Source organism: Myripristis murdjan, chromosome 24 (genome assembly GCF_902150065.1).
Source record: "Myripristis murdjan chromosome 24, fMyrMur1.1, whole genome shotgun sequence".
NCBI lineage: Eukaryota > Metazoa > Chordata > Actinopteri > Holocentriformes > Holocentridae > Myripristis > Myripristis murdjan.
Window position 1 is genome coordinate 14,706,987 of NC_044003.1, and position 26,091 is coordinate 14,733,077.

The 26,091-nt window shown below is 41.8% G+C and overlaps 2 protein-coding genes across 6 annotated transcripts in view; one reads left to right on the forward strand and one right to left on the reverse strand.

Annotated features, from left to right (window-relative positions):
- The window catches only part of rab10 (RAB10, member RAS oncogene family), a 25,800-nt gene extending 9,021 nt beyond the window's left edge, over positions 1–16,779 (forward strand). The window contains exons 3-7 of one of the 3 annotated variants that reach the window (XR_003927988.1): positions 2,232–2,370; positions 7,804–7,893; positions 10,680–10,781; positions 11,727–11,876; positions 16,717–16,779. Coding sequence is in view for 2 of the 3 variants with exons in the window: in XM_030047962.1 (XP_029903822.1) it covers positions 2,232–2,370; positions 7,804–7,893; positions 10,680–10,781; positions 11,727–11,813 (418 nt within the window). In the remaining variant the exon portion in view is untranslated. Of the gene's footprint in view, positions 1–2,231; positions 2,371–7,803; positions 7,894–10,679; positions 10,782–11,726; positions 12,937–16,716 lie in introns of those variants that run through there. The other 2 variants (XM_030047962.1, XM_030047961.1) reach the window with 2 other exon arrangements.
- On the reverse strand, positions 15,230–25,665 carry lats1 (large tumor suppressor kinase 1). 3 transcript variants are annotated; one of them, XM_030047959.1, is made up of 8 exons: positions 25,478–25,665; positions 24,348–24,830; positions 23,713–23,863; positions 20,007–21,493; positions 18,595–19,177; positions 17,656–17,838; positions 17,405–17,511; positions 15,230–17,310 (listed from the first exon to the last, which is right to left on the reverse strand). In XM_030047959.1, exons 2-8 carry the CDS (start codon positions 24,705–24,707, stop codon positions 16,798–16,800), a joined length of 3,384 nt encoding a protein of 1,127 aa, XP_029903819.1. In that variant the 5' UTR covers positions 24,708–24,830; positions 25,478–25,665; the 3' UTR covers positions 15,230–16,797. The 3 variants fall into 3 exon arrangements, with proteins under 3 accessions (XP_029903819.1, XP_029903818.1, XP_029903820.1); XM_030047958.1 differs by having other exon boundaries at positions 24,348–24,833; XM_030047960.1 differs by lacking the exons at positions 15,230–17,310; positions 17,405–17,511; positions 17,656–17,838 and adding an exon at positions 19,578–19,589 and having other exon boundaries at positions 19,093–19,177; positions 24,348–24,833.
- Between the last annotated feature and the right edge of the window lie 426 nt (positions 25,666–26,091).

Here is a 26,091-nt window from a genome sequence, read left to right on the forward strand (position 1 = left end):
GTTTTTACCTGTATTAATTCAGTGGTATCTAGCAGTTTGGGCTGTAGTGTTGTTTGTTGGATCTGTCCTAAATAAGTAGTGCAGCTGAGTGGCTGATAGTGTGTTGAGCTGCCTGTGAACCCTCTGCCGTGGGCTTAATAATAAAATTAAATAAGATTAAGGGGTTAAGTAGTGTTAAAAAAAAAAAAAAAAACAATTTGTGTCAGTCAGTGCTGATATTGGCTGGCCATCAAAGAGTTGTCTATGTATAGAAACACTGAAACAACACGTTATCAAACCCACTCAGAAAAGACACTATTGAAAATAACGATAACAGAAATACATAGAAAAGCGCTGTACAGTGTATCACATTTTCAAAAAACAGATGGGAGAACAATACCTGGTAATTGATACACTAAGACACTTGAAAAACAACCAAATGTCTCTGTTTAGATTTCTGTTAAGTTTAGATTACAGATAAACTCGTCATTTTGGTGTGGTTTGATTTGAAACCTAATCTCCAAGTCAGTTTGTGGTGAGACCACATCAGGGCGGCCACACTTGACCATGTAGTGGCTATTATGCCTCTTTTACCCCTGTATCTATCTCCATCTGTGTCCACAAGGGGTTCTTCTTTCCACTTTTACTTTACACGTTGTGGCTGAGCTTCATCGACACCACTATTCCAGTAAAATCTGATTTGGGAGCCACCAGTTAATACATCCTGATCTGGAGAGATTGTTTTTAAGGTCAAATAATGACTGTAGACTTTCTGCCCATGTGGTCCAGGCACTTCCCTTTTTTTTCTTCATCAACCGTGATAGACGGGTGTTGGCAGTGTTTTCCCTAAACAGGCAGATGTCATGGTTGAGGTGTAAGCTAGTGCAGACGTGTGAGGGACATGGTTAGCTGGCGGTCTTCCCATCAATTATAACGTGTGCACGGAGGGTTGTTACTTGACTTACAAGGTGAAGAAAGCATCACAAGTGTAGTGCAGTTACCGGAAAACATCTTTGTAGGTATGTTTTCAGGTGCTCACAACAGAGAGGGTGTTTTTTATTTCATTTGGTCAGTGGTAAGACTGTGTTAAAGGGGCATTTGGGAACCTCTAATTATAACAACACTGACAGGTTTGTGACCTAGAGTGGGTATAAATACTGTAAAACTTCAATCAAAAGCGCACTCCTAATTAAACACTGAGTCTCTTTTATTTATTATTCCCACTCACTACCCCTGGACAGAATAAATACACTGGCTAAGGTATGGGTATCTGTCAGAGTTTATAATTATCAAACTGAACTCTATCAAGCTCAGATTATGCAAGACAGCAGGCAGTCGGGGCAAAAAAGCTAGGTTTTGGAGGCTTTGAGATATATTTTTTATATCCTTAATGTTCTGGTATCTTGATTATGTTTTTCTTTTTTTTTTTTTTTCTAATTTTGTGCAAAAGGAAATAATGGCAGGGCCAGAATAGACGCAAGTGCCAAATACAAGCTGGATGCTTTTGATGATTAAAACAAAAAGAAGTCCATGTTGAAGTTTTATGATTAGTCACATTTTTACAATATCGCTGAGTATGCTTGCCAATTAAAGTACAGATCAGAAGGGTACAGGAATGTCTAGTGAAGAGTTAATATTACACAGTGAAAAAAAAACTGTCATTTGTCTTGAGAAGATGACGTTTCTGCCTCTGTAGCTACAGTGACACAATTGTGATTGAAACTGAGAAATCTCTTAGAAACCACCTAGAACACTTAAAATGTCCCCATCAAGCGTTTAAATCTAAAAACACACATAGCCAGAGCGTGCTCAAAACTAGACAATGGCCTAGATGATGAGATGCAATCCAGTGCCAGAGTTTTCAAAGAGCTCCATTCTCCACCTTCACATTACAGAGCCGCGCTGACTTTTTCTAATTTACTTTTTAATTCCAGTTTTCAAAAAAGGAAAACACCACATCAGTGTGGACAAAAGGCCCAAACAGGGAAAAAAGAAGAAAAAATGGACGTGGTCTTAGCCTCAGTAAAGTTATTGTTGAGTCACTGTTGCTGGTCTAGGAGTTCCCTGTTAATCTGTTATGGTCATTTTGTGCTGTGGGACAGTAAAACTTTTATTTATTGAAACTTTTGGATCAAGGAGTGGGGAATGAATGCAGTAATACAAGGATTGCAAACAATAAATATGAGGTCCTTCTTTGTATAGTAGTATCAACATGCATACATGTTTGTGTGTGTGTGTGTGTGTGTTTCTAGGGACACAGCGGGCCAGGAACGGTTCCACACCATCACCACCTCCTACTACAGAGGAGCCATGGGCATCATGCTGGTGTATGACATAACCAACGCCAAGAGCTTTGAAAACATCAGCAAATGGCTGCGTAACATTGACGAGGTAAGACAGTCTCTCTCTCTCTCACTCTCTCACTCACACACGCACACACACGCACACACACATACACGCTCATCGGAGTATAACCCAAGCGTTTTTTTGCACAGGTTCATCTGGACATGATGGTGATTGAACCTCAAATGTTACGTTCAATGTTTTTATTTTCTTTGTGTACCTCATGAAAACATCCCACATGAATCCTCTCAGCGCATCAGTGCTACTAGGTCAAAATCTGACTGTCTGAAATGACTATTTTCAGGAACTGAGAGCAGCAGCCTTGTTTTCTGTTTTGAGTGAGAGTCACTCAAAATTATCTCACTCTTAGAGAGGACTGTGTAGTCCTTCATTTGAGTTTTAAAACATGTTAAACATCACTAAAACTGCAGTGATGAGGTTATCGGTGGTATAATGGTTTTGGGTTTGTTTGCTTTTAATTGTTGTGTGGTCTCACAATATTTTGTTCTCTCAAGTTCGAGTAACAAGTCTCAGTTTATTTAAAGCCCCAAATCACTGTTTACAGTCTCAAAGGGCTCCACAGGCCCACAAGTTTACAGCAAACAAAACAGGATGACACCCTACTGACCTAATCCTCATAGCGGGCAAGGAAAACATAAAACTCCCCAAAACACCCCGCAGATGAAACAGGGAGATAAAATTGAGGAAATCTTGAGGGAGACCCTTTCCTGGTTAGACCAATATGCAATAGGTGCTGAGCCTGTGGGCAGATTACAAAGTAATACATTTATATGACAAAAGAAAGCATTAGAGGACAAAATAAAGACATTCTTGTGTCAAACCCACTCCTATAGCAGCTTAATCACATCTTTCCAGAAGCGGGGGAAGCCTTGCAGTTGTATTTTAATCCTTCTCATACTGAGGCTGGTGTGTTTAATACCACTTTAACTGCATTACTTAATGAACTAATCTCACAATATTGTCATTTTCATTATTTATAACACCTCCACTTATTTCAGTAATGGCAAGGCATCACAACAACACATCCACAGTTCATTTACTTAGATTTGAAACAGCTTTGCGCTTCTTTTGCATGTGCAGTTGTTTTAGACAGTTCAGTCTCTCTCAGGCTTGGAGGCAGGTACACTCAGGGAATGCAGCCAAATCTAGCTAAATAGTTTGCTGGTCCATCTGTGTTCAGTGGACTGTGGAGCAGGAGTCTGACTGAATTACATCAAATATGTCAGATTTTTATTTGCAACTGGCCCATTGTACAACAAGAAGCATGAATCAGTCTTGCTATGGCGATGATCTGCTGGTCATCTTAAAATTGTCACTGAAGCACAGTGTTAGAGGGTCTTTGAAATTAATCAAAAGCTTTAAAAGTTTTGAAAAGGAAGAGACGATGCCTCTGTGATGTCCATCTCTGACTAATGATGTCTAATTCTGTCTGACATTAAGAAATGCCGTGCATGAGTACTTGAATTCCACGTTGAATTTTATGTCCACATGGGTGACAGGTGTCAGACGTCAGCAGTTTGTCTACTTAATCTCTAGAAACTCCTAAGCCTGTGAATTAAGACATTCTGCTTTAGGTTTCTTTCAATCATCAGAGGTTTGTATGAAGTGGAACAGCCTTTTGCGTTGTTGTGAGATCAGAACTACCACCGGCCAAGTCCCCAATTGCCGGAAAATGTGTCTTTGATGAATAAATCAATAGGAGTTGCCTGCCACATTTACAAGTAACTTTTTTTTTTTTTTAAAGATGATGACATTTTAATGGCTTACTTATACATATCTGACTGGTGTGGAAAAAATGAAGTTTGTATCAAAAAGCCTGCTGATTTTGTTTCACTGCTGCACGCAAAGTTGCATGCAAACCTCGGCAGACTTTTCCTCCTGTTTCTCTGCTGCCTGGATAGTTAACTGAGTGCCAGATTCTGCATGCAAAATAGCTTTCAAAATGGGTAGCGTGACATTTGTCTCTGATAAATGTGTGTTGATTATTTTGGCTGGTTTCATGTATTGTTTGGAGGTAACTTTCTTTTCTTTTCATCTCGTCTTTTCTTTCGTTTACGTGTTCTTGGCAGGTGGGCCAAATGTTAATGTCAGATACTCTAAAAGACACTTGAAAGTAGCAGTGTTATTGATTTATCAACTAATTTCCTTTGAGAATTTGATCGATGATGATCAGTGTTAATCAGTAGTTGATTTATTATCTAGGTTTAAGCTGTTTAATTTATTTTTCATTAACACAGGGTTATCTATATTATTAATTGGAGTTTAAATGACAGTAGCCAAACCCAGTTTTGCGCTGCCTGTCTGCTTCTGATTCCTGTTTTGGGACGTGAGCCTCCATATCAATAAATTGCTTTCGTATGTCTGCCTAAATGTCCAACCATCTGTCATTTTTTATAGAGGAAAAAAAGCACATATGGTCTTTACATAAGCTGTAATTGTGTATGTGTGTGTGTGTGTGTGTGTGTGTGTGTGTTTTTTTATTTTTTTTAATGATTAATTGATCATTTATTTTACTTACTAAGAAATCAATGAAACCTTCACAATTATGCACCCCTACTTGAAAGCCCAGGTGCATTAACTCCTTCTCCACGGACAGTTGGGAAAATCTGCCTTGGGTGCCTATGCCCCACATGCATGGAATGAAATGCAAAGCCTCCTTAACTTTGATTCCCTACCTACAATTCATGTTTTTAAAAGTCTGTTAAATACTGTCCTTACGGAGCAATGTCATTGCCTGATATAGCCCACTTACAACATGCTGTTGGTTTTTGTGCTTAGTGCTGGTGATCCTAGCCCTGGTTTACCCTGTATTGTCTTGTCAGTCTTTGTCTTTGTGTAATGGTACCCCTCTGTGTGTTTGTGTAATTGGTGTCCTTCTGTGTTTGAAACTTCTTATGCGGCCATCTTGACCAGGACTCCCTGGAAGAAGAGACATTGTGTCTCAATGGGACCTTCCTGGTAAAATAAAGGATAAATAAATAAATAAATATAATTATGGGATGCAGAGAGAGGATTGGAAAATGTGGTAGCAAGCATCTGTGTGGCCAAGTGTTTGTGTTTTCCTATAACAGGCATAATGTCATAGGGCTAAAGGAATGTAGCCTAATGAATGCAGCATTTAGTGGAATCAGCCACAGCTCTTCAAACAGGGCTGATATAACAAAATAATCACAAAGATGCTGTTCATGTCCCACACCTGGCAGACGTCGCTGTGCACAGGCTTCAAATTCCACCTCTCCTTTTTGGTCTTTCGGTCTGTTGGTGTTTTCTGTCGGCGCACCTTCACAGTTTGATTCCTTCCTCATTTGTTTTATGTTTGTAAGGATTCCTGTTGCCTAACACTGAATTTCCCGGGGATCTCACAGCAAACAGATCAGATAAATTCAAATAGTTCACAATTATCCAACTTCAGTCGGCCAAGCTGCTGCAGTACACCGTGATATTACAAGACATGAGCAATATTAAATATGTTGGATAGCCTCCTTTGAAAGACTAAAAGGCCTGATTGATTCTTCTCAGGTGTTATGCATTAAGCGTAGCGGATTGGTTGAGACTGCACAGCACGGGGATTGTTTGGAATGCTTTCTTGTAGTTTTTCTTTGACCTCCACCGTTTGTAAAGAGCTTTGAACAGGGTCAAGGAGAATAAAAAGGCTGCATTTAGTAGGAAATTGCAAGTAAGCCTTGGACTTCTATATATGTGTGTGTGTGTGTGTGTGTGTGTGTGTGTGTGTAAGCATGTTCACTCCAGCTGATCTGCAGATTTCTACTATATCTAGAATAGTATTGGTGTGAAAAGTAGGGTTAGGGGCTGGACCAAATAAATTGGTGTGCCAGTGGTACGAATAAGTCTTACCTTTTCACAGAAACTAGTTCAGTCTTTTGTCTTGCTGCTTGTGACAGTTCAGCACAAATCCTTATTGTGTTTTAGGTGGCTTTCACACCTGCTGTGTTTAGTCAGGTTGAATTGAACCCCTGTGTGTGTGTACCTGCTTGGTGAGGTTCATTTGGCTCGGTAAGGACGCCCCACTTGAACCCTGGTGTGCATCAGATATGTGAAGCCCGAGTCAGTTTGGAAGAGGCAGTCTCGGGTTGGTTCCAAGTGAACTCTGGAGCGGTTCATTTGAAGTGGGAAAGGAAAAGGTTGAGAAAGGAATTTATAACCTGTCGTACCTGGTTGTTCTCCCTCGTAAATGTAGTTATGAAATCATGAGTCTGCTGTGGGATCTCCAGCAGATCCAAGGGATCTGATAGCAGCGTGTCAGACCGTCACCTATCTGACTCACATCAGTCTCATTCTGTTGGCTCACATAGCGTTTTGTTAATCCTCCCAAACTCTTTGATCACAGACAAAAGGAGGATGACTGTCATAAATGTTCAGGTCCATGTTTCAGGACATTCTTGTATTATGAAAAAGAAACTTTCTCTATGCTTATTTTCTATTGACAAATAATAAGCACGCATGTCAGTTTGGTTTACATTCCATGGTCTGCTTTTATTTTTAAGCCGTTTAAAAGCCAACCGAGTCAAAAAAAAAAAAAAAAGCAAAACAAACAAACAAACAAACAAAAAAACAACGTATCTAACCACATGTTTGTCTGGCCTGTGGAAATGGACTGTTCGGTGTGGACGCGACCCTAAAGTGCTGTTAGATCCTGAGGAGGGCGCTGATAGTAAATCATTTCCCAGATTAGTTAGCAGAGTGGTCTCTGTTTCTCATTTCTCGTTTTGTCTATACTTTCTATCTTAAAATTGTGCAGAATCCCACTTTGTTTGGAATATTTTGATTCGTAGATCTTTTCAACCAAACATTAGTTAAAAGGACAGTCCCTTTTGACTTTTCATCAACAGCTGTGAGTGTATCTGTCTGATATCGGTTGCATAAACATGCTTTGTTAGCTTAGAGGTCCAGGCTAAGTTCCCCCTAAGGCTGATTCACTCCTGTTCATGTTCAAAAAGGTGAAAAACTGCTCTATGAACCTTGACAGAATACTTGTGAATACTTGTTCAGCTGATAGTTGCGATGTTGGCAAGAAGTCAAAATAAGACCCGTATGGTCGTTTTAATAATTAGTAAATACACTTGCTTCAAAAGCACTACATCTTGTTTTACTAATTTAATGTACAGCAGACTTACTTGGTTTAAAATCAAATTTCCAATCATATTAACATAAAATAACGGTTTTACTTTTAAGTTTATTTCACAGACATGGTTCGTTTTTTTTATTATTGTTTCTTGTTTGTGGATGCCATCTAGACTCTGGTGGTTCACAGAGACCGCTGATGTCCAACACTTCATCCTGAAGTCACAGACTGAACATGAGTGGTCCTGTATTCACCCTACTTCAGTCTTGCGATGTGTTTCTATGGATGAAAACACAGATGAAGATGCGGCTCATTCCGTCGATATGGAAGATTAATCTAATTATCCAATGTGGCCTCTTTTATTTTTTTTTTTTCAGCATGCGAATGAGGACGTGGAGAGGATGCTGCTAGGCAACAAGTGTGACATGGAGGACAAGCGGGTCGTACCAAAAGCCAAGGGAGAGCAGGTGAGATGGTGCAGTCTGCCGCAGCTATACGCAGCCCTTCGTCATCACGGCCCTTTGAGTTGATTGCCTGATTTCTTGCTGCTGTTTTGGAGCTACATGTTCAGTACCTACAGTCCAACAAGAAGGATGTCTGCTTGTCAAATAGACCCTTGACGTTACAGTTTAAAACTCAAAAGTTAAATATAGACAGCGTGGAAATTAATAAACATCAGTGTTGCAGGGAAAAACAGAGCAACTATCTTAGCAGACACTACAGAACGCAGTGATATTTGTTAACAAATATCATGATTTATTTAAAATGAGCTAGTGGAGTGAGGGAAGCTAGTTTGGTAGCTTTTTCAGATTAGTTCTGTAACAGGGTCATAAAAATTTCCACAAAAACAAGGTGGTCTTATAGAATTTGTAGTAAGCTGGTATTTGCCTTTGCATTCCCTAAAGGCTTATGCCTAGTATAATAAATCAGTGATCGGTTGCCAGCAGGTCGTTTTGACCCAAGTTCATTATCCAAATGACTGGATTAAGATATAAACAGTGAGAATTACAATACAAAATTATTCTTCATCATGTTGAGTAGTTTGAAGTTCACATTAAAATTTTGGGTTGGGTTGTATCGTTACCTGGATGTGATGTGAGTCCACATGGTGATGAAATATCCTCATTAGTTACTCTGTGCTCCCCTGGGCTGCTAATCCAGAACAGTTTCTCCATTTGTTTCTCCATTCACTCCCACTGCATAGCAAAAAAAACTCCCAAAATAACACTTGTAGCACATAAACAAACAGCAACAAAGTTTATGCCAATATGTCCCATTACCCATATTTTGAGGACATTGAATGTCTCTTTTTTTACTTTCACTTAGAAAGTAGATCCGGCAGGTAGCATTTACAGGAAACTTCCACCTTGTAACCTTGCACCAGGAAGAAACAACCTGATAAAAATACTGGGACTTGTTTTTCATATTGGCTTAATCTGCTTCGTTGGCATTCATTTACATGTCAAAAGTGTTATTTCTGTTTTGCTGCACTGTGGAAGTGAATGGAGAGACACAAATATAGTATTGTGGATTAGCAGCCCAGGTGAGCACAGAGTAGCTAATGAGGATATTTCACCACCATGTGGACTCGCATCACACCCGGGTAACTACACAACGCTACACTAAAGTTCAATTATTTCTCAAGCGTATAATGAGCCTTTGACCCACTCTGGAAAGCATGTGCATTATGTGAATGAATGCTTTATTTTTTGAATAAGTGAGGTTCCTCTCAGACGTGAGAGGAACCTTTAAGCAAGACTCTTGGTTTCCAGCTCCTTGTGTCAGACACAGTGGTAGGTGTTAAAATATTAAATATTAGTTGCAAATGTTGACTAATATTTCAAAAGTCATTAACAGATTTAAATGGTGAATCCTGTCATTAGATTGGAAATAATGTGGACTTAAGACTTGCACTGTGTGACATACCTAGCCCCTGCAGCACACGTGTAATGGCCACATAGATGATTTTCTAAGCTCTGCTGGGAAACATAATCCTGTGTGAATGTCCATTATCCAGCCTGACCTTGCAAGTTGTTTAGATGGATGAACTGACAGCTTCAGGTAGCCGCTCCCTTCTCTGTGATATTGAGAAGAAATCACAAACATTATAATCCTGTGTGAATGGGTACATGACAGTACAGATATACAATGTCAGTAATTAAAACTCAAGCGCTGTTTTGGGACCAATCCTGTCCGAACAGGGCTGTGGTCAGTTCAGTTTGGAGTAAAATGGCCGATGATGTCTGTGACACATAAACTTACCTGACGTCGCCCTGTAAAACTAATCCTGTCTGACTACGGCTCTAGCTGATGAAGCCCTAAACAGTAGAGGGCTGAGATTATTCCTGGGCAGCTCTCGGGTGTAATTCATAACAGGATCAAATACCAGCAAACTTGTGTAAGAGGCTGGGCCGTAACAACAATATCAGATGATCAGCAGGTGTTAAAGGACGGGCTGTTTTCTACCTGTGACACAGCGACACGGTTTACTGTTGATGAAGAGGCCTCATCACGTCACAGAAGAAACAAACCTGCTGTTTCTGGCAAGCCGTTTTAACACTTAATTAACCAGACTGGATATTCATTACAGATGACCGTAATTATATTATGACTAGGAAGATTCAAACTACTTTTGCTGTTCATGTATGTGGTCTATAATTACAGGTAATTACAAGTAAATTGCAGATATCTGTTATTTAAATCTCAGATATCTACAGTTAAATTGAAGACATCTACATTGTCCATTTAAGTTAACATTATTTAAATTTTGACTAGTCCCAACGATATTGTAGATGCATTGAATTTGAATATGATTTGTCAGAATGCAGATCTGTATTTACCTATAATGTTAATTCTGAATAGCCAGACTTACTTTAAACAGCTTGATCTCAGCTGTTTTTCGTAATAGGTGTGGATTGTAAAACCCGGTCAGTGAAGAGCTCTGGCTCGTTGTACCACAGCAAACTAGTAGTGACCGCTCAGTCTGCAGATTTAGCAACATCAGATACAGATCTGCTTGCTCACCACACACACACACACACACACACACACACACACACACACACACACACACAACCCGACCTGATCAGAGGAGCGTGTGTGTGTGTGCTGGTGAGACGGAGGATACCTGATCTGTTTCTTTGCACAAGAGATGGCCCATTTTATTTTAGGACCAGCGTCCCTTTAACCATATCCTCATTCTACCCCCTCACCCTCCCTCCCTCCTCCTCCTCCTCCTCCTCCTCTTTCTCAGATCGCGAGGGAGCATGGCATTAGGTTTTTTGAGACGAGTGCTAAGGCCAACATCAACATCGAGAAAGCTTTCCTCACGTTAGCAGAAGACATCCTCAGAAAGGTGAGTGCGCTTTCACCACTGTGTATGTTCGTGTGTGTTCAAAAATTGATTTGATTGAGGTGCACCAGTATTAACTTTTGCAGAACCCTTGCAAGTACCAAAGGCTTTGAAGACCACATGAAATGGGACTTTGAGTCTGTGTAGATTTGATGGGTTTAATTTAGCTCACAGAGGATTCACAGTGCATGAAAGTATTGTAGTTTACTGCACTTCTCATTTTGCATAATCAAATTGAATGGCTCTTGAGTCAGCCGATGTGTGAACCGTGACTTTATAAGGATACATTTGAATCCTGAGGCACCGCCGGTTGAGAAAATTGGTCATCACTTATTAAGAAATTGTTAACAGATAAATAACTGTGTGGCTGTTTAAGCCCAATAAAACAGAGGAGCATTCATCCTGCACCATGAAGGCTGCTCCTCTAAAGCAGTGAGATAATCTTGATGGGATCGTATGCGTGCATGTCTGAAAGGTGTGTGTGTTTTTTAGTGTTTGTTGAAGTTGATGTTTATTTAGAGCCTTTAATTACAGTTAGCGTTTCAAAGGGCTTTCAAAGGCCCACAGTTGATAGAAAACAAAATCACAAAATATGGGAAAGGAAAGGATCACAGTTAGAGGGGAAACTTCTTCCAGGCTGGCCAGGATTGTATCAGATGCTGCGGGGGGCAATTATAAGCACAAATCAATTTAAGTGAACATATTAGCTCTTATCAAAGTCAAATATTTAAACAAATCAAATCAAACAAAACCAAACAAGGTCAGAGGGGAGCTAATGTTACAGGAAAAAAAAGCACAAATCAGGAACAAGCAACAAGGTGGTTTGTCATTTGAATGTGTCACGTTTTTTTCCCTCATCTTATTACTCTGCATTTAGTGACCCGTGCTTATCTCTGCTGTGTGCGTGTGTGTGTGTGTGTGTTTGTGTTTTGTTTTTATCCGTGACAGACACCTGTAAAAGAGCCTAACAGTGAAAACGTCGACATCAGCAGCGGAGGCGGAGTCACAGGCTGGAAGAGCAAGTGCTGCAGTTGAACAACTCACCTCTGTCCCACTCACACACTATCACTCACATTACGCACACGCACACACACACACACACACGTACAGACACACATATACACTAACACACTCTCACAAACACACACGCACACATTCTGTTTTCTCTCTCTCTCTAACTGCTAACTCTAACTCTCTTGCCCTCTAACCTGTCTCATGAGTTTTCTTGCACACTGACACACTGTCTCTGTCTCTTTATCAAAATAAACAATAAACCACTTCACTCATTTAACCCCCCTCCCCCATTGTTCCACTCTCCATCTGATGATCATTTTTATTTCTGATAAAAAGAGAAATCATGTCACGTTTCTTGTCATTTGTTTTAAAAGTTGCAAAGAAGAAAAAAAAAAGTGTGAAAAGACAAGCTCACATTTTTAATATTTCCTTTGCCTGAACTCACCTGGTTGGACACTCCCCTTTCCCCCTCCCCACTCCCCCAACCCCAGACCCCCCCCTCCCCACCCCTCAACACTCACCTTCAGTCAGAGGAAAACAAAAAACAAAATAAAAACAGATAAAATAAAACAAAAAGAGACAAATGTAGGATTAACATTTTGTACACTTAGTGGGGTTTCTGTTGTCTAACCGTATTTGGTCATTTACAATTTGTTACCAAGTGACGGAGGCGTGGCTAGCTCCTTTTGTATGTGGGGTTTATTTTGTCCTGTGCCTTATATGGAAGACAGGGGCGGGGCTGTGTGGTGGGCGGAGCCACATCCACCCAATGAAATTACAATTTAATATTCTGTTAGTTCTGGCTCTGCCCTGCGAAGCGGAACTGAAGCAGAAGAGTTTGAATTTCTCCTCCAGCCAAGAGAACGGCATTATTATATGTCCTGTTTATTGATGTTTTGTTTTATTTTTTTTCTTGTATGATTTATTTTACTTTTATTTTATTTCTTTGTTTTTTTCCCTTCTTGGGTATAATTTTTTTTTTTCCTGCATGCAGATTTCTTTGGGTTGGAAGCGTTTCTGTAGCGTTATTGTAACGTTGTGTAACGTTTGCCACTGGGTAACTGTGGGCGGGAGGTTCAAAAGTTCTCTTTGGAAATTCAAACAATTTTGCAGATCCATTAAAAAATAAGCTTGTTTAAGTTAACTTGTTTGTCCTCAATGCTGTTTTGTGCAATTTTATGTCTCAACTACTGACAGATTGCCCTGCTATTTACTGTGTAACAGGCGTTCATAACAAGTGGGACCTGGGAAGTTTGTGACCCACCAGAGTAATAGGGAACATGGTTGTAAAAGAGAGACTGTTTTTTAAAAAATCCTCTCCAGCTGTAGTGAAGATGCTGACCTCTCCTTGTTGACTCCCACTTGGCATGAAGCGTACAACTAGGCTCCCAGTGTTTGGTGTAACTGTGAAGAGGTCTTTCTTCAGGATCTTGTTCCCTTTACGTGGCATCCCCTCATTATATAGCAAGTGACAAAAAAGGACACTCAACCAATAAATAAATATTTCATTTGAGCACAATGCATGGTCAGCAATCTGAAAATAAGGCTGCTTTTCAAAATTCTGGAAAAGATGACTTATTCTAGAGGATATGTTTTTGTCAGACGGCGATGGTTAACGTATGTAAATCAGTTTAAAAAGGTGGATTGTGTAATAACCTGCTATTTCCAGTGGATAGTGGAGAAGCAACTCCAGCATGTCTGTGCTCTCAGACGAGGTCAGCAGAGGGTCCTGTTGATGTACAGTTATCTCACATTTGGCCAGAACTGACCAGCAGCACAATAAACAATATGGCCATTCATCACATGCATGGCATTTAATTGGAACCATTAAACCAACCAAGTTTTATTGGTGGTCCCTCTATAAGTAGGCAGAAGAGTTAAAATTATGATGGAAATTAACAGTTCATTTTAACTAGAGCCAAAAGACTTAAAGTCAGCATTCATTTTTATGTCAAGGTTTCCCAGGAAGAACTTGCAACAGCACTTTTGTTTCAACATAACTTTAATATTCATACATTGTGTTACCCAAGGTTACCTAAGGATTTGTAATGTGCGCACCCTCCAAAACTCGGCGGTGATGATGAGCCACAGTCTTATGTGAGTACGTAGATGGTGTTGCCAAATTAACCGTGGTTTTGTATTCCAGTTCTTACATGTCAGCCTTGCTACACCTTTGATGAGGACAGATGTTTGAAATAATTAGTAGGAAACGGCAGCAAGTTGCAGTATTTTTGGGAAAACCTGCCCTATTTCCTCCTGCTGACTGATGGGGATTGAGCCACGGCGATTCTTTGGCGCCCTCTGGTGGCCAGAGGCCGTGAGAACAGCTTCAACCTCCTGCATCTGCTTACAGACTCAGGTGAGTCTAAGGTTTGACTACTGCATCACAGGCTGCGAGGTTAAAGTGAGTTAATAATTGTATTTTGTGCAGATGTGTCCACATCCTCTTTGGCTCTCATATTAGTGATTCACACCAATATCCTGTCGTCATCATGTATCATCACCATGAACAAATAGGCCAACAAGTCCTGATTTGTTTTATCAGTGGGGTTTTTAAAGAGCACTAATGCCAACAATACTCAAACCGGGGCAGAAATTAAACTGTTCTTTGCCCCCACAGTCAAAAAAATGTGAGACCTAACATTTCCAATTGTTAAGTGGATTTTTTTTTTTTTTTTTTTTTAACTCTGAATCAAGTCTGGACATTTTCAAACCATATCCGCTTTTCTATTGTGAAATATCTTAAAAGAGATAGCTAACAAAAGATGTAAATTATGATGACTAAAGTACCTGACCCAGAGTCCGGCAGTATTTTGATGAAAACCTCTGATATTGATCATGTACTAACACCTAGTAGCTGCTGTTTTAGTGCCCCTCAAGGCCCCTCAGCCCCATTTGAGCCACTGAATATGGCGCCCTCTGGTGGCTACAGGTTGTAAGAACAGCCTGAACCTGCTGCATCCATTTTTTCTTTTTGTTAACTATAACTGTCTGTGACCTTTCAATATTGGTAAATTAAACACGCAAGCTATCCCCCGACTATCTCTTCAGGCTGTGCTGATTGACTGAGAGATGATGTGTGATTGGTAAAAGGCAATTAAATGTTCTTGCTTACATCCTGGTCAAATATGGTTTAAGTGAGGAAAAATCCAGCATTATCTCCTGTTGAAAAAATGGAAGTCAATAAAATGCAGTTCAACAAGTTTTGGGGTCAAATATTTAAAACATTAACATTTGAGAGATGATCATGATCTGATCCTTCACATGAAACTTGTGACTTGTAAAATGCATGTGATGTGGTTAGCTGAGTCAGGATTAGACAATTGAGTTTACTAGAGGAATTCATTGCAGGGAGAATATGAAATGAGTCATCAAGTCTAGCAGTCTATTCCCGTTTGATAGTACAAATAATGCATGGTCAGCATGCATGAAAGACGTGCTTTGTTCTTTACATTCTTTATTGATCACCCTCTTCCCTGTACCCATCCTCCCAGAGCACAAAATGTACACAAAAATAAAATTATCTCACCTTTAGGCTACATGATTACACAAAACCAGTGCAGAATGCCAGTGGTCACCACATTACATAACTACATTCATAGATTTTTTTTTTTTAACAAAAAAACAACAAGGGGATACAATAGTGTCATGATATGTGACAGAGAGCAGTGCTCTCCACTGTGAGTCCATCAATCCATTTTTTTTCTTCTTCCTTTTTTCAGTACAGAGGAATGCAAAAGTCAACATGCGACAGCTGGATGCAGTGGTATTCAAAGACAGGAACTGCAAGATAGGCTGCAGAAGAGTGAGAAAAGCTCCAAAACTTACTTGGAAGAAATTGGGGTTCAAGCTACTGGCTATGCTGTGTCACTAGAGCCTCCCCAGGTCATCACAGTGTCAGACTGACTGTATAGATACTGTAGGCTTCAGCGGTTAGGAGCGCACAAGCAGGTATTTTGAATGACAGCCTAAAAATTAGTTTTATTGTCATATGAGCTTCATTAAAAAAAAAAAAAAAAAAAAAAATTGGGGCTGCTTAATGTTAAAAAACAAAACAAAACATGTATTTAGTGCTTTGGTTGAGAGGTGAACACAAAGCTGGAATGGCAATGAAGAAATGTGAGTTAAATTAAAGCCACCAGCTCTCCTGTCTAAGTGTTGAAGGTGTTTTGGGGTTGGCTATACAAGAGAGGGAAAGCACACAACAAATCACAGATGGAGATGAACAGAGGAGGAGAGGCAGAAATAGTGGACACTGAAGAGGGCCTGCCCTAAGGAGGGGGAGGAATCAGCTGACAGGGAAGATAAAAATATTTACATCAACTGTATACAACTTAATTTATAAATACATTTTAGGTATAAATTAGAAAAATAAACAATAAAAACCTAGTTCAATCAACTAAATCTATTTCTCATTGTAAAATGCCAGTCTGATTATTAACCCCCCTATATTTGGTGAAAGACAGCAAAAGATCAAAAGGCACAGCAGTGAAAAATAAGAGAAATTTATCCCTGCAATTTTCTACAAGTCATATCACTAAATCCCCATTGCAGCAACAGACTTCTTAAGATATAAATTAGGATGAAAGCACATTCCAACAACAAAATCCCCATAAACAAACAGTATCTAAACTAGCATCAACAGTTACAATTTCTTAAATAAATAAAGGCTTACAGGGGTTTGCTGGTTGTCAAGGAGAGCACCCTGATGCTTTCTGCTTTCACTTCCTCTCGTTTTGTGGCAGCTCGCCTCACGCAGACCCTGTACATCTCACTGACTGAGCTGCAGTGTGAAGCCGTACCTGTACTCACCATGGGCGCTACAGAACTGAAAGCCTAAAATGTAGTGTCTGCTCCTCAAACAGGTACTTTTACTTCCTATGAGCTAGGTTTCAAATGCTGTGCCGTAACAACCCCTAACACAACACACACACACACACACACACACGCACGCACACACACACACACACTCCAGAATGCACAAACAGCTCAAGAGGCCAGAGAACTAAACATAGACCAGGTCTCGGCCCTGAGGAGTTGGGCAGCCGGCCTCCTCCTGCACTGGGCCCTCTGAGTCCGGCTCGTCTTCGCTGTAGCCCTCGTACTCGATGGGTTTAGGGCAGCTGTACGGGTAGCCGTTGTCATCGAAAAATCGGCGAAAGGTGAACTCATAGAAGGCGTGTTCAGGGTGCTTGCCGTTGCGGAACCAGCCATTCAGGGTGTCATTGTGGTTGCCCTCTCCCTCATTGTCGCTGCTCCACAGTTTGTCTGGGTCCACCGGGTCGAAGTTGGAGGTGTCCGTGCAGTGTGCGATGGTGGGGATGTAGGGCGCCACCTGCTGCCGCAGGTCGCTGGAGAAATCGATGGTCTTGAAGAAAGGCTGAGCCTTGATCTCGTCTGCCCCGTTCTTGCCCAGCCGGTCCTCAGGGCCACGGCACAATTTAATGATGAGATCTGACGCCTCTGGGCTCAGCTTTGCTTGAGGGGGGATGTGCAGCGTGCTCTGCCAGCTTATCACCTGGATTCAACAGCGCAACAGAATTATCATCAACATGCAGGTTAACAATGTGGTATGCAGCTGCATAGCGCTTCACTGCAAGTGTTTAGCATACCTTCAGCTGGGTTTCGAGGGGAGTGGTTGCTAAGAAGGGAGGCTGCCCGACAACCATTTCATACAAGATGACACCAACACTCCACCAGTCACAGAGCTGGGTGTATCCTGAGAAGATGAAACAAGAAATATACACTATTTTATTTAAAAAAAAAAAAAAAAAAAAAAAAACTGCCTGGAAATATCGTTATAATGAAGACTCACTAAAACCTGCAATGCCAAAGTATGCCTTCTGGCTGTGCTCCACTGTACCTGTTCGGAGCAGCACCTCTGGGGCGATGTAGTTGGGTGTCCCCACTAGTGAGTGAGCCAAACAACGCTGGTGCTGCCTGGCCTTCCTCCTCTCCAGAGGTTTGAGCCGGTCTCCACAGCGGCAGTTAGCTGGGTCTTCCCATTCCTTACTGAAGTCCATGCTGTCCTGCCTGACATGGTCCCCTAGAAACAGACAATGCAGAAGAGCTTGGGCCTTTATACACTGCTCATTATACGCTTGGCAAATAAATGTCAAATACACTCGATTTTGTGTCTTTATCTTGCTTAATAATGCATAATAATGAGTTCTAATATGTATTTCCACTGGGTTTATAATGGTTTATTTAGGTTTCCACTGAGAAAAGATTTTTACTAAAAGAATAACTTTGGATTAAAACTGCCCATCGCACATTTTTTCTACTCTTGAATTTCTTTAAACATATCCATTCCCAACATGCCAATAAAAATAGGAATAATTCCATGTTCCCATACTTCTGCCAAGATGGAAGAGCTCTGAAACAGCATTTAGTCCACTGGACATAAACCCTCCATTTTAATATCCGTGCATACTTTTTCTGAATACAAACAAAATGCTGCATCAGAATCAACTCAGTTTAAGAGCTTTCCAGAGTATAATCAAAACTTTTTAAAGAAAATATCAAACTACACTGTGTCCATCATGAGAGATGGACAATAGTGACTGACCAGTTTTCCATTTTTAACGAAACATTGTCCTGACAGGTCAATGTTTCACCCTAAAAGCTGTTTTCTTTTTGTACGACGTGCTCCAGCCTAGCTGAAAACTCCTTCAAGACTGATGCCACCAGGGCCTCTACAATCTCCAAGAAATCCTTGCAGTTTGGCATTATTTGATTTATGATTTTCCTATAATGCAAGTGTCCCAGTTGCTTAAGAAGCACAGCAGAGAGCAATACCAACCACTTTGATAGTACTTGGAGTCATGCGTCCAGCGGAAGCCAGTGCAGAGACCAAAGTCTGTGAGCTTTATGTGTCCGTCTCGGTCTATAAGGATGTTGTCCGGCTTGATGTCACGGTGGATAAAGCCCATCTTGTGAACACTCTCCACGGCACAGGTGAGCTCGGCGATGTAGAACTGGGCCAGCTCCTCCTTGAAGATGCCCAGGCGAATCAGCAGGCTCATCATGTCTCCTCCAGGGATGTAGTCCATGACAAAGTACAGGTTGTCCTTGTCCTGGAACGAGTAGTAGAGACGCACCACCCACTCGTTGTCGGCCTCGGCCAGGATGTCCCTCTCAGCCTTGACGTGGGCCACCTGGTTCCTCAGCAGCACGTCTTTCTTACGTAGTGTCTTCATGGCGTACAGTGCTCCTGTGTCCTCTTTCCTGGCCAAGCAAACCTCACCAAAAGCGCCAATGCCGAGCGTCTTGATCCGCTTGAACATGGACTTATCCATCTTGGCCCTCTTCAACCGGATGTAGTTGGATTCCTTCTGACAGAGCATCATACGCATCTGCTCCTGAGCATCCAGTGACAGCCCCACCTGAGAGAAGGACAGATTCAAATGTGGTATTTCTTAAATATAAATTCCTTACAAGTCTCAAAAAGAAAAAAGCCGGATGTATGATGAGACATGAAACTAGTCCAGGTTAGAAATAAACTGCTGCCATGAAATCATTTGTTAAGAAGACACAGAAGGCAACCAGTGCAAAATGGTTTAAGTTGAGATAGTTTCTCTAAACAGGCAAATTATTTTGGCACATAGCAAAACGGTGCAAACAATGAGCTGAACGAACATGCATTTCCTTTTGCCAGTGGGTCAACATGCTGTCATCAATGACGTAGTGCTTTGAAAATGAAAAGGTCAGTTTCTCAACGATATCTTACTGAAATAACTGATGTGTGGACTAAACCGTGTCACAGCAAAGCAGAGATACCTTTACCTTTTACATCAGCTGTTAGTGACAGCAAGGAGAGAAAGGAAGAGAAAGAACAGCCAAGGATAAGAAAAATGAGAAGAGCATGAGAAGTACTACAACAGTCATGTCTAATAGAAGATAACACAGCAATGACAAGAGAGTAAAAGGGGGAAAGTTTTGAAAGAGTGAAAGTTCTGAATTAACTGAGATCATTACAGAGGATATCTTGTCATTTAGATTTTTGGTTGCTCAATGGTTTCCATGAGGAAGATGAGCTTGGTAGAAACAACAGCAATGTGACTGTGGTCAGGAGAGGAAAAATAACTCAAGATGTCTCAATCACTTTTACCAGCAAAAAGTACCACAGATACATAAAAAACAGTTAAAATCACAAATGGTAGTATACAGCTGAAACGTATTACAAAAAGCTGTTGTTATACTCTGATTTCTCACCCTTTGCATCTCACTTTCCAGTTGCTTCCTCCTCCGGATGCGCTGCTGATGGTTCTTTAATATATTCTCCACATGCTGCTCCATGAAGAACTTGAAGGCCTGCGGGGAGTAAAGTGGGACTCTGGAGGACTCTCCCCTCCGCTCCTCGTCTTTCTTGTTGCGGCGAACAGGGACAGGAGAAGTAGTGATTTGCTTCTTCTCCTTCTCTACCCCTAAGTTGCCATCAAGGCCTTCTGCTACCTTGTCTCCAGAGCTGCTGCCACTGCTGCCCTCTTCCTCCTCAGCCAGCTCGTCCTTCCCGCCACCGGGCTTACTGGCTGCAGGGTCATAGGCCGGCGGGCAGGGTGCAGTTGCTTGCTGAAGGAGGTGTTTAGGATAGGGAGGTGGGGGACCCTGATAGCTAGGCACCTCTGCTACTACAGGAATCTGAGGCACAGGGGTCGGGGGCTCTGGGTAGGTGTTTGCAGGTGGAGGGGGAGGTGGCTGCTGCATCCACGGGGGATGTGTGGGAGCAACAGCGGTGTGCAGCTCAGGCTTCTGGACACGCATGCTTTTGACCGGCTGCAGGATGGGGGCCTGGGTGATGGCAGTGACTGTTGTGGCAGAGGGCTGGGAGCTGGCCGGGTGCGCCGGTCTGGCGCTCAGCTGGTGGCTGTTGAAGGAATTGGAGCGGACAGGAATGTTGTGCTGCCATGATGGAGACAGGTCTTGGTTGCTGCTGTTACCGGGGGAAGACTGAGGCTGGGTGGGGGCCAGTGGGGCTTGGGACCAGGACTGAGGAGGGCCAATGTTGTACATGTCGAGGTTGTGACTGTTCCGGTTGGGAACCATCATGGACTGAGGGAGGCTGCCTCCATTGACATAAGAGGGAGAGGATGCAGGTCCTCCAGCCTGCATCTGCTGGTCAGTTGGGCTCTGCCGGCTGCTCTGGTTGACAGGGTATGGGGGAGGGGGCTGACGACTGCCCCCACTCATGTGGTCGGCTTGAGGGGTGCCGTTCTGGGACCAGCCAGAGGGGAAGGTGAACTTATTCCCCCCAGAGCTCTGCATTATGATTGGCTGGCGGCCAATGGGCACTGGGCTAATACCACGCTGGTTCTGAGGAGCCGGGGCTGAGTACCCATCAGGCCAGGCCCCCTGGGGTACTGGAGAGATTCGCGGCACCAGGTACTCCATGTTGCCAGAGTAGCGCTTGGTTGTCGGGTTACTGTCCCAGGTGGGTGGAGGAGGGGTGGCACCTCGGTTTGGTGGAGGAGTGACACTGCGCACCTGTGGCGGCAGGGGAGGGTTGACCCTCTGGCTGTTAGCTGGGTGACCCTGAGGAAAGGCAGGCGGTGGTCGTGCGGCCAGGTCTCCCTGCGGTCCAGGGCTGTCAGAGCGGTATATTATTCCATCCACCATGATGGGACCGTGCCGTGGAGCCAGAGACTCCTTAGAGCCCTTCCAGCTCGGCCTCCTCAAGACAGGCTGCTGGATATGAGAGGCACCTGCATGAAAAAACAGAGTACAAAAGCAGCAGAAGACTGAGATTATTTTTAGGGAAATACATTGATAAGAAAATTTTTGGCTGGAGTCAATAACCACAAATAATTTTGCTCATGACTAACTCATAATTTATACCTCAATTTATTTGGCCTTTATAAAGACAATGCTTTTACCATAATCTAGAGAGCATTTTAATGTAATACTTTTTTGCATTTTGCCTTCAGTATAGGATACTAAAAAATGAAAAATAAATTTAAATAAAGAGGAAAAGAGGCTGGGGAAAAGTGAAGGTGGGACAATATGCAACAAAAGTCCTTGTCTATATGAGCTACTATGACAGACTTCAATGTACCTCTAAGGGTTATGTGAAAATATACCATTAAGATTAAGATATTTTGATTGTTTGATATTCGGTGTGTCTTTTGGTATTCACAAATGTTTTTATTTTGACTTTGATTCTTGATAAAATTGTCTGAGAAATAAATTAATTTCATAGTGCACAACATCTTCATTGAATTCTCCTATTTAGGGACAATGTTGGAGGCACACTAGTACACAATGAGCAAAAATAATCAAATATGCTAACTGTTTTGCAACTATCTGCAGTGTTAGCATTAAAGCATGCATATAGTAACATACTGTCAACTATAGCAAGGAGGCCATGTTACATCAACATAACATGAAAAAGGACAAAAATATTGCAGAGCAAGGAAGAGTGTTGGCTCATCTGAGAAGGATGTAGAAATTAGCCCTTTACAGTTTACTCAGATACAATACTGAATGACATAAGCCTGACCTTTCAGTACATTTGACTTCATATCCTATATTACAACACACATATAGACCATAGCCCAGATATATCTGTCTTTCTAGTCATAAAACTGTTCAAAACATAGGTCACTAAAATGAGAATAAGTCAAGTGTTTTTAATTAGTTAAGATGTCTCTTCGAACTTGAACATCCAAACCTATGCCCTTAATTTAATGCTCCACTACATTCGCCAAGCAGGTCACGACAGGAATCACATATTTACTTTTTACAAAATAAAATATCGACAGACTGCTTGCCAGCTCAAATGGTAATCAGACACTTGAACGTTTTCAAAAAGGTCCACAGATTACAAGCTGTTGAATACTTAAAATTTCTACTTGGACTTGTATTTTCAAAATACCTCCCCAGCCTGTGATAAGCAGCATTAATATAAACCTGACTCATATTCAGGCAGTATTGTCAGGTCCATGTTAAAGAAATACTTAGGGAGTTATTACATCTTACAAATACAGTATGAGGAATACCACTGTGGAACTGATGTGCCATTACAACAGCACTTGCCTTCGCATTAACTCAGGCATTATCTCAAAACACAACATGCAACAGTGAAACTCGTGTCTCAGTATTTTCTTGAGTAAACATGCTGTCAAACACATTTCCTGCAGCAGCTGCCGTATGTGAATCAGGACATTCTTATGTATGCAACATCATGCTCTCCCTCATGAGTCCGTGAAGCAGTAGGACTGAAAATACTCATTTGGCTGACAACAAGGATCCATGTGGCTGTGATACCAAAACGCTTGTGCATGTGTGACAACTACTTTGTAAAGTGGGGAGAGAATTATCAAAAAAAAAAAAAAAAAAAAATACATTGGCTATAGATGGCTGAACTGGTATTCAATGAGCTGAATTAGTCAATTCAGCTCATTGAATATCCATGTTCCATGAGTTGAAAAAAAAAAAAAAAAAAAAAAAAAAAAAAAAAAAAAGGCTGGTCATGACAGCAATAATTTGGAGAATTTGCTCGGTGGTGACTCCCTCCTGATGGCCGATTAAAAACATACTGTTGGAAGATTTCATCCTGTATATCAACCTCCTAATGATATGTAACCGTATCTGAGGGTGGATTTTTCCTTTAATTATATCACTGAATCAATGCTCTTTTTCAAAAATGTTAAGCAACAGCTGGCAATAACAACATGGTTGCTGATATAAGATGCCTTCTTGAAAGCACTGTCTGTAACTACCACTGTGAAAGAAATGCAAAAACGTCATTTCGTAACAGTCAACTGGAATGCCTTCTGTCTCCCAACTGATGAGTGATGCCGTGTCTCGTTCCCTTTGTCAGTGGTTATTGTCATTGTTCTGCAACAATCGCAAGGCTGAGCGAACAAACCTGGACAAAAGGAGAAGAAAGCCAGCAGTTGGTCCCTGAGGACAATTCACCTACCTGGGGTTTTCATGCCTGCATTGACGGGACGAGCAGCAATAGCAGCCATCTGCTCCCTCATGGGGTCCTGGTAGCTCATCTTACTGATGTACTCTATTGCTGCCTCCATACTGCGACTATTGGTCTGCTTCAGAGCACAGATCGCCATTTCCTGTGTCAAATAAATGGATGGACAGATTGATGAATAAATAGATAATTAACAGTAATACCTTACTGTGTGACCCACATCTAAAATGTACTTTAAATGGCTCAAATAATGTTGGAGAGCAGGCCGTGCATCTTTGATTACAGTAGCGCTCACTCAAAATACTGTATATGTGTCAACATAAAATAAAAGGCCCTAGTGTTTCATTTAAACACTATAACATTTATTTTTGCTGAAAACAGGTGCCAGTTGGTATAAAAGAGACACTGCGATTGCTAACCGAAAAGCTATGTGTGCAGTCAATTGTCAAGCTTGTCATACTACCTTGCATACCTTTCATATTTAAAATAATTGCCTGCTTGACAAAGTGCGCCAACCCATAATTCTCTATAGCAGAGATTTGGATGGCATGATATTCCTCAACGGCTCTTGACACAACCTGTCTCGTAAAATACACAACGTGGTAAAAGGTGTGCCCAAGCTGTCCCACCTGCTCAAACCCAGCAGACAGGAGCTCCAGCAGCATCTGCTTGTCGATTTGTTTCTCGTTCATCCGGCATGAAGTGCTGGGCTCATTGGCAAAAGGCATCAGGGACTTGCGAATCTCCTGCAAGGCCTTGTGGTAGGGGTTTTTGGGGTTGCTACAGCGGCCCTGTTGCCGAGGGTCTTCGGGCAGCATTTTTCCAGAACCAGCCATGTCCACTTTAGGTGGGTCAGAGGGCCGGGACAAGTTGCGGAGACTCTCCCGTATCTCCTGCAGCATTTGCTGGCTGTTGCCACTGTAGTTGCTGGCGGGGAACGTCTTGGGTCTCATCTGTCTGTATCCTTCGGGTTTCTCCCCTCTCTTCATGTAAGAACATGTATGTTGACGATTAAAGGGATGAACAGGATGGCACGCAGTGCTGGCTGGCTGCGTGATCAAGGGGCTGAGACGAGTCTCAATGTCTCTGCTGTCTCACTTCACATGTGCATGCTGCTGGAGTAAACACGCAGAAACAACCAAACCAGTCATAACCAAGCTTTTAAACAGAGAAAATGCCATGTAACACAACATAACGGTATAATGAGCTGTAGAAAGAACAGATTAATACATAAACCTGGGGATCTAAACAGGACATAAAGATATGATGCCATGCTAACTGAGAAGTGTTAGATTTAGCAGTTCAAATACTTATGCAAAATGTGTGTACGAAAGACTCAACTTTGAGGTAAAAAAAAAAAAAATCCCAATAAAGGAATACCATTCCTTTAACAGCGAATCAGAGGTCACAAAACAAGAGCTCATCCACTTGCTGCCGTCGTTAGCAGTACAGGCTAACAGAGGAAAGCTAATTCTTGTGTCAAAAACGGCAGCGATGAACACGGACTTTGTTTGTTGCAGGCCAAACCATCTTCAATATCCAGCTCGCAAACGGTGACCTGCTAGGAGAGGTTATCTTATTTTTACTAGCGCAAAAACCAAACGGCGCACCAGCTGCCACCGCGGCCTGTGTCTACAAGGCGTCCATTTGCTGCTAGGTTAGGTTAGCTCACCTAGCTAATTCAACAACAGGTTGCGAATTAGCTAGCTTACAAGCTCGCAGCACAGATGGCAGGAGTTAGCCGATTCTGACAACTTACCAGTGTGTGTAGCTCGAGTCCTTCCTTATTTTGAACAAGAGCGACAGTCCTTTAAACTCTCTGGCTAACAAAGACGGGATTTTAAACTAAAAATGCCCCCAACTATGCCGAGCTAGCAGGTTCCTAGCCGTGCTGAATTCCTGGGATGTCTGAGTGACAAGTACAGCAGCGACGTCAAGTCACACACAGTACAGGAGAGACGCACTTCCGGCCACACATCCGGTTAACTTTCACAGTAAAAGTCTGCTTGAATTGAGGGGAAAAAAAGCACCTTCGCAATGTACTACTACCAGAGAATCTCTAATATAGACGTAGACGTATAATATAGTATAATATAGTCGTAGACGGGCTCTGCTACTACTACTGCTATTAATAATAATGATGTATGTTTATTGCACCTTTTTGAATGTACCGAGGTAATCTCTTCCTATCGCTGAGGCACTTCTATTATTTTTATCTTGACTATCTTTTTTTGGTTGAACTGTGGGATTAGATCAGGGGTGTCAAACTCGTGCCATGGAGGGCCAAGAGGCTGCAGGTTTTCATTCCAACCAAGAACTCCACCAGGTGATTTCACTGATTAGTCCCGCCTCTCTGTTTGGAGGTAGGGTGAT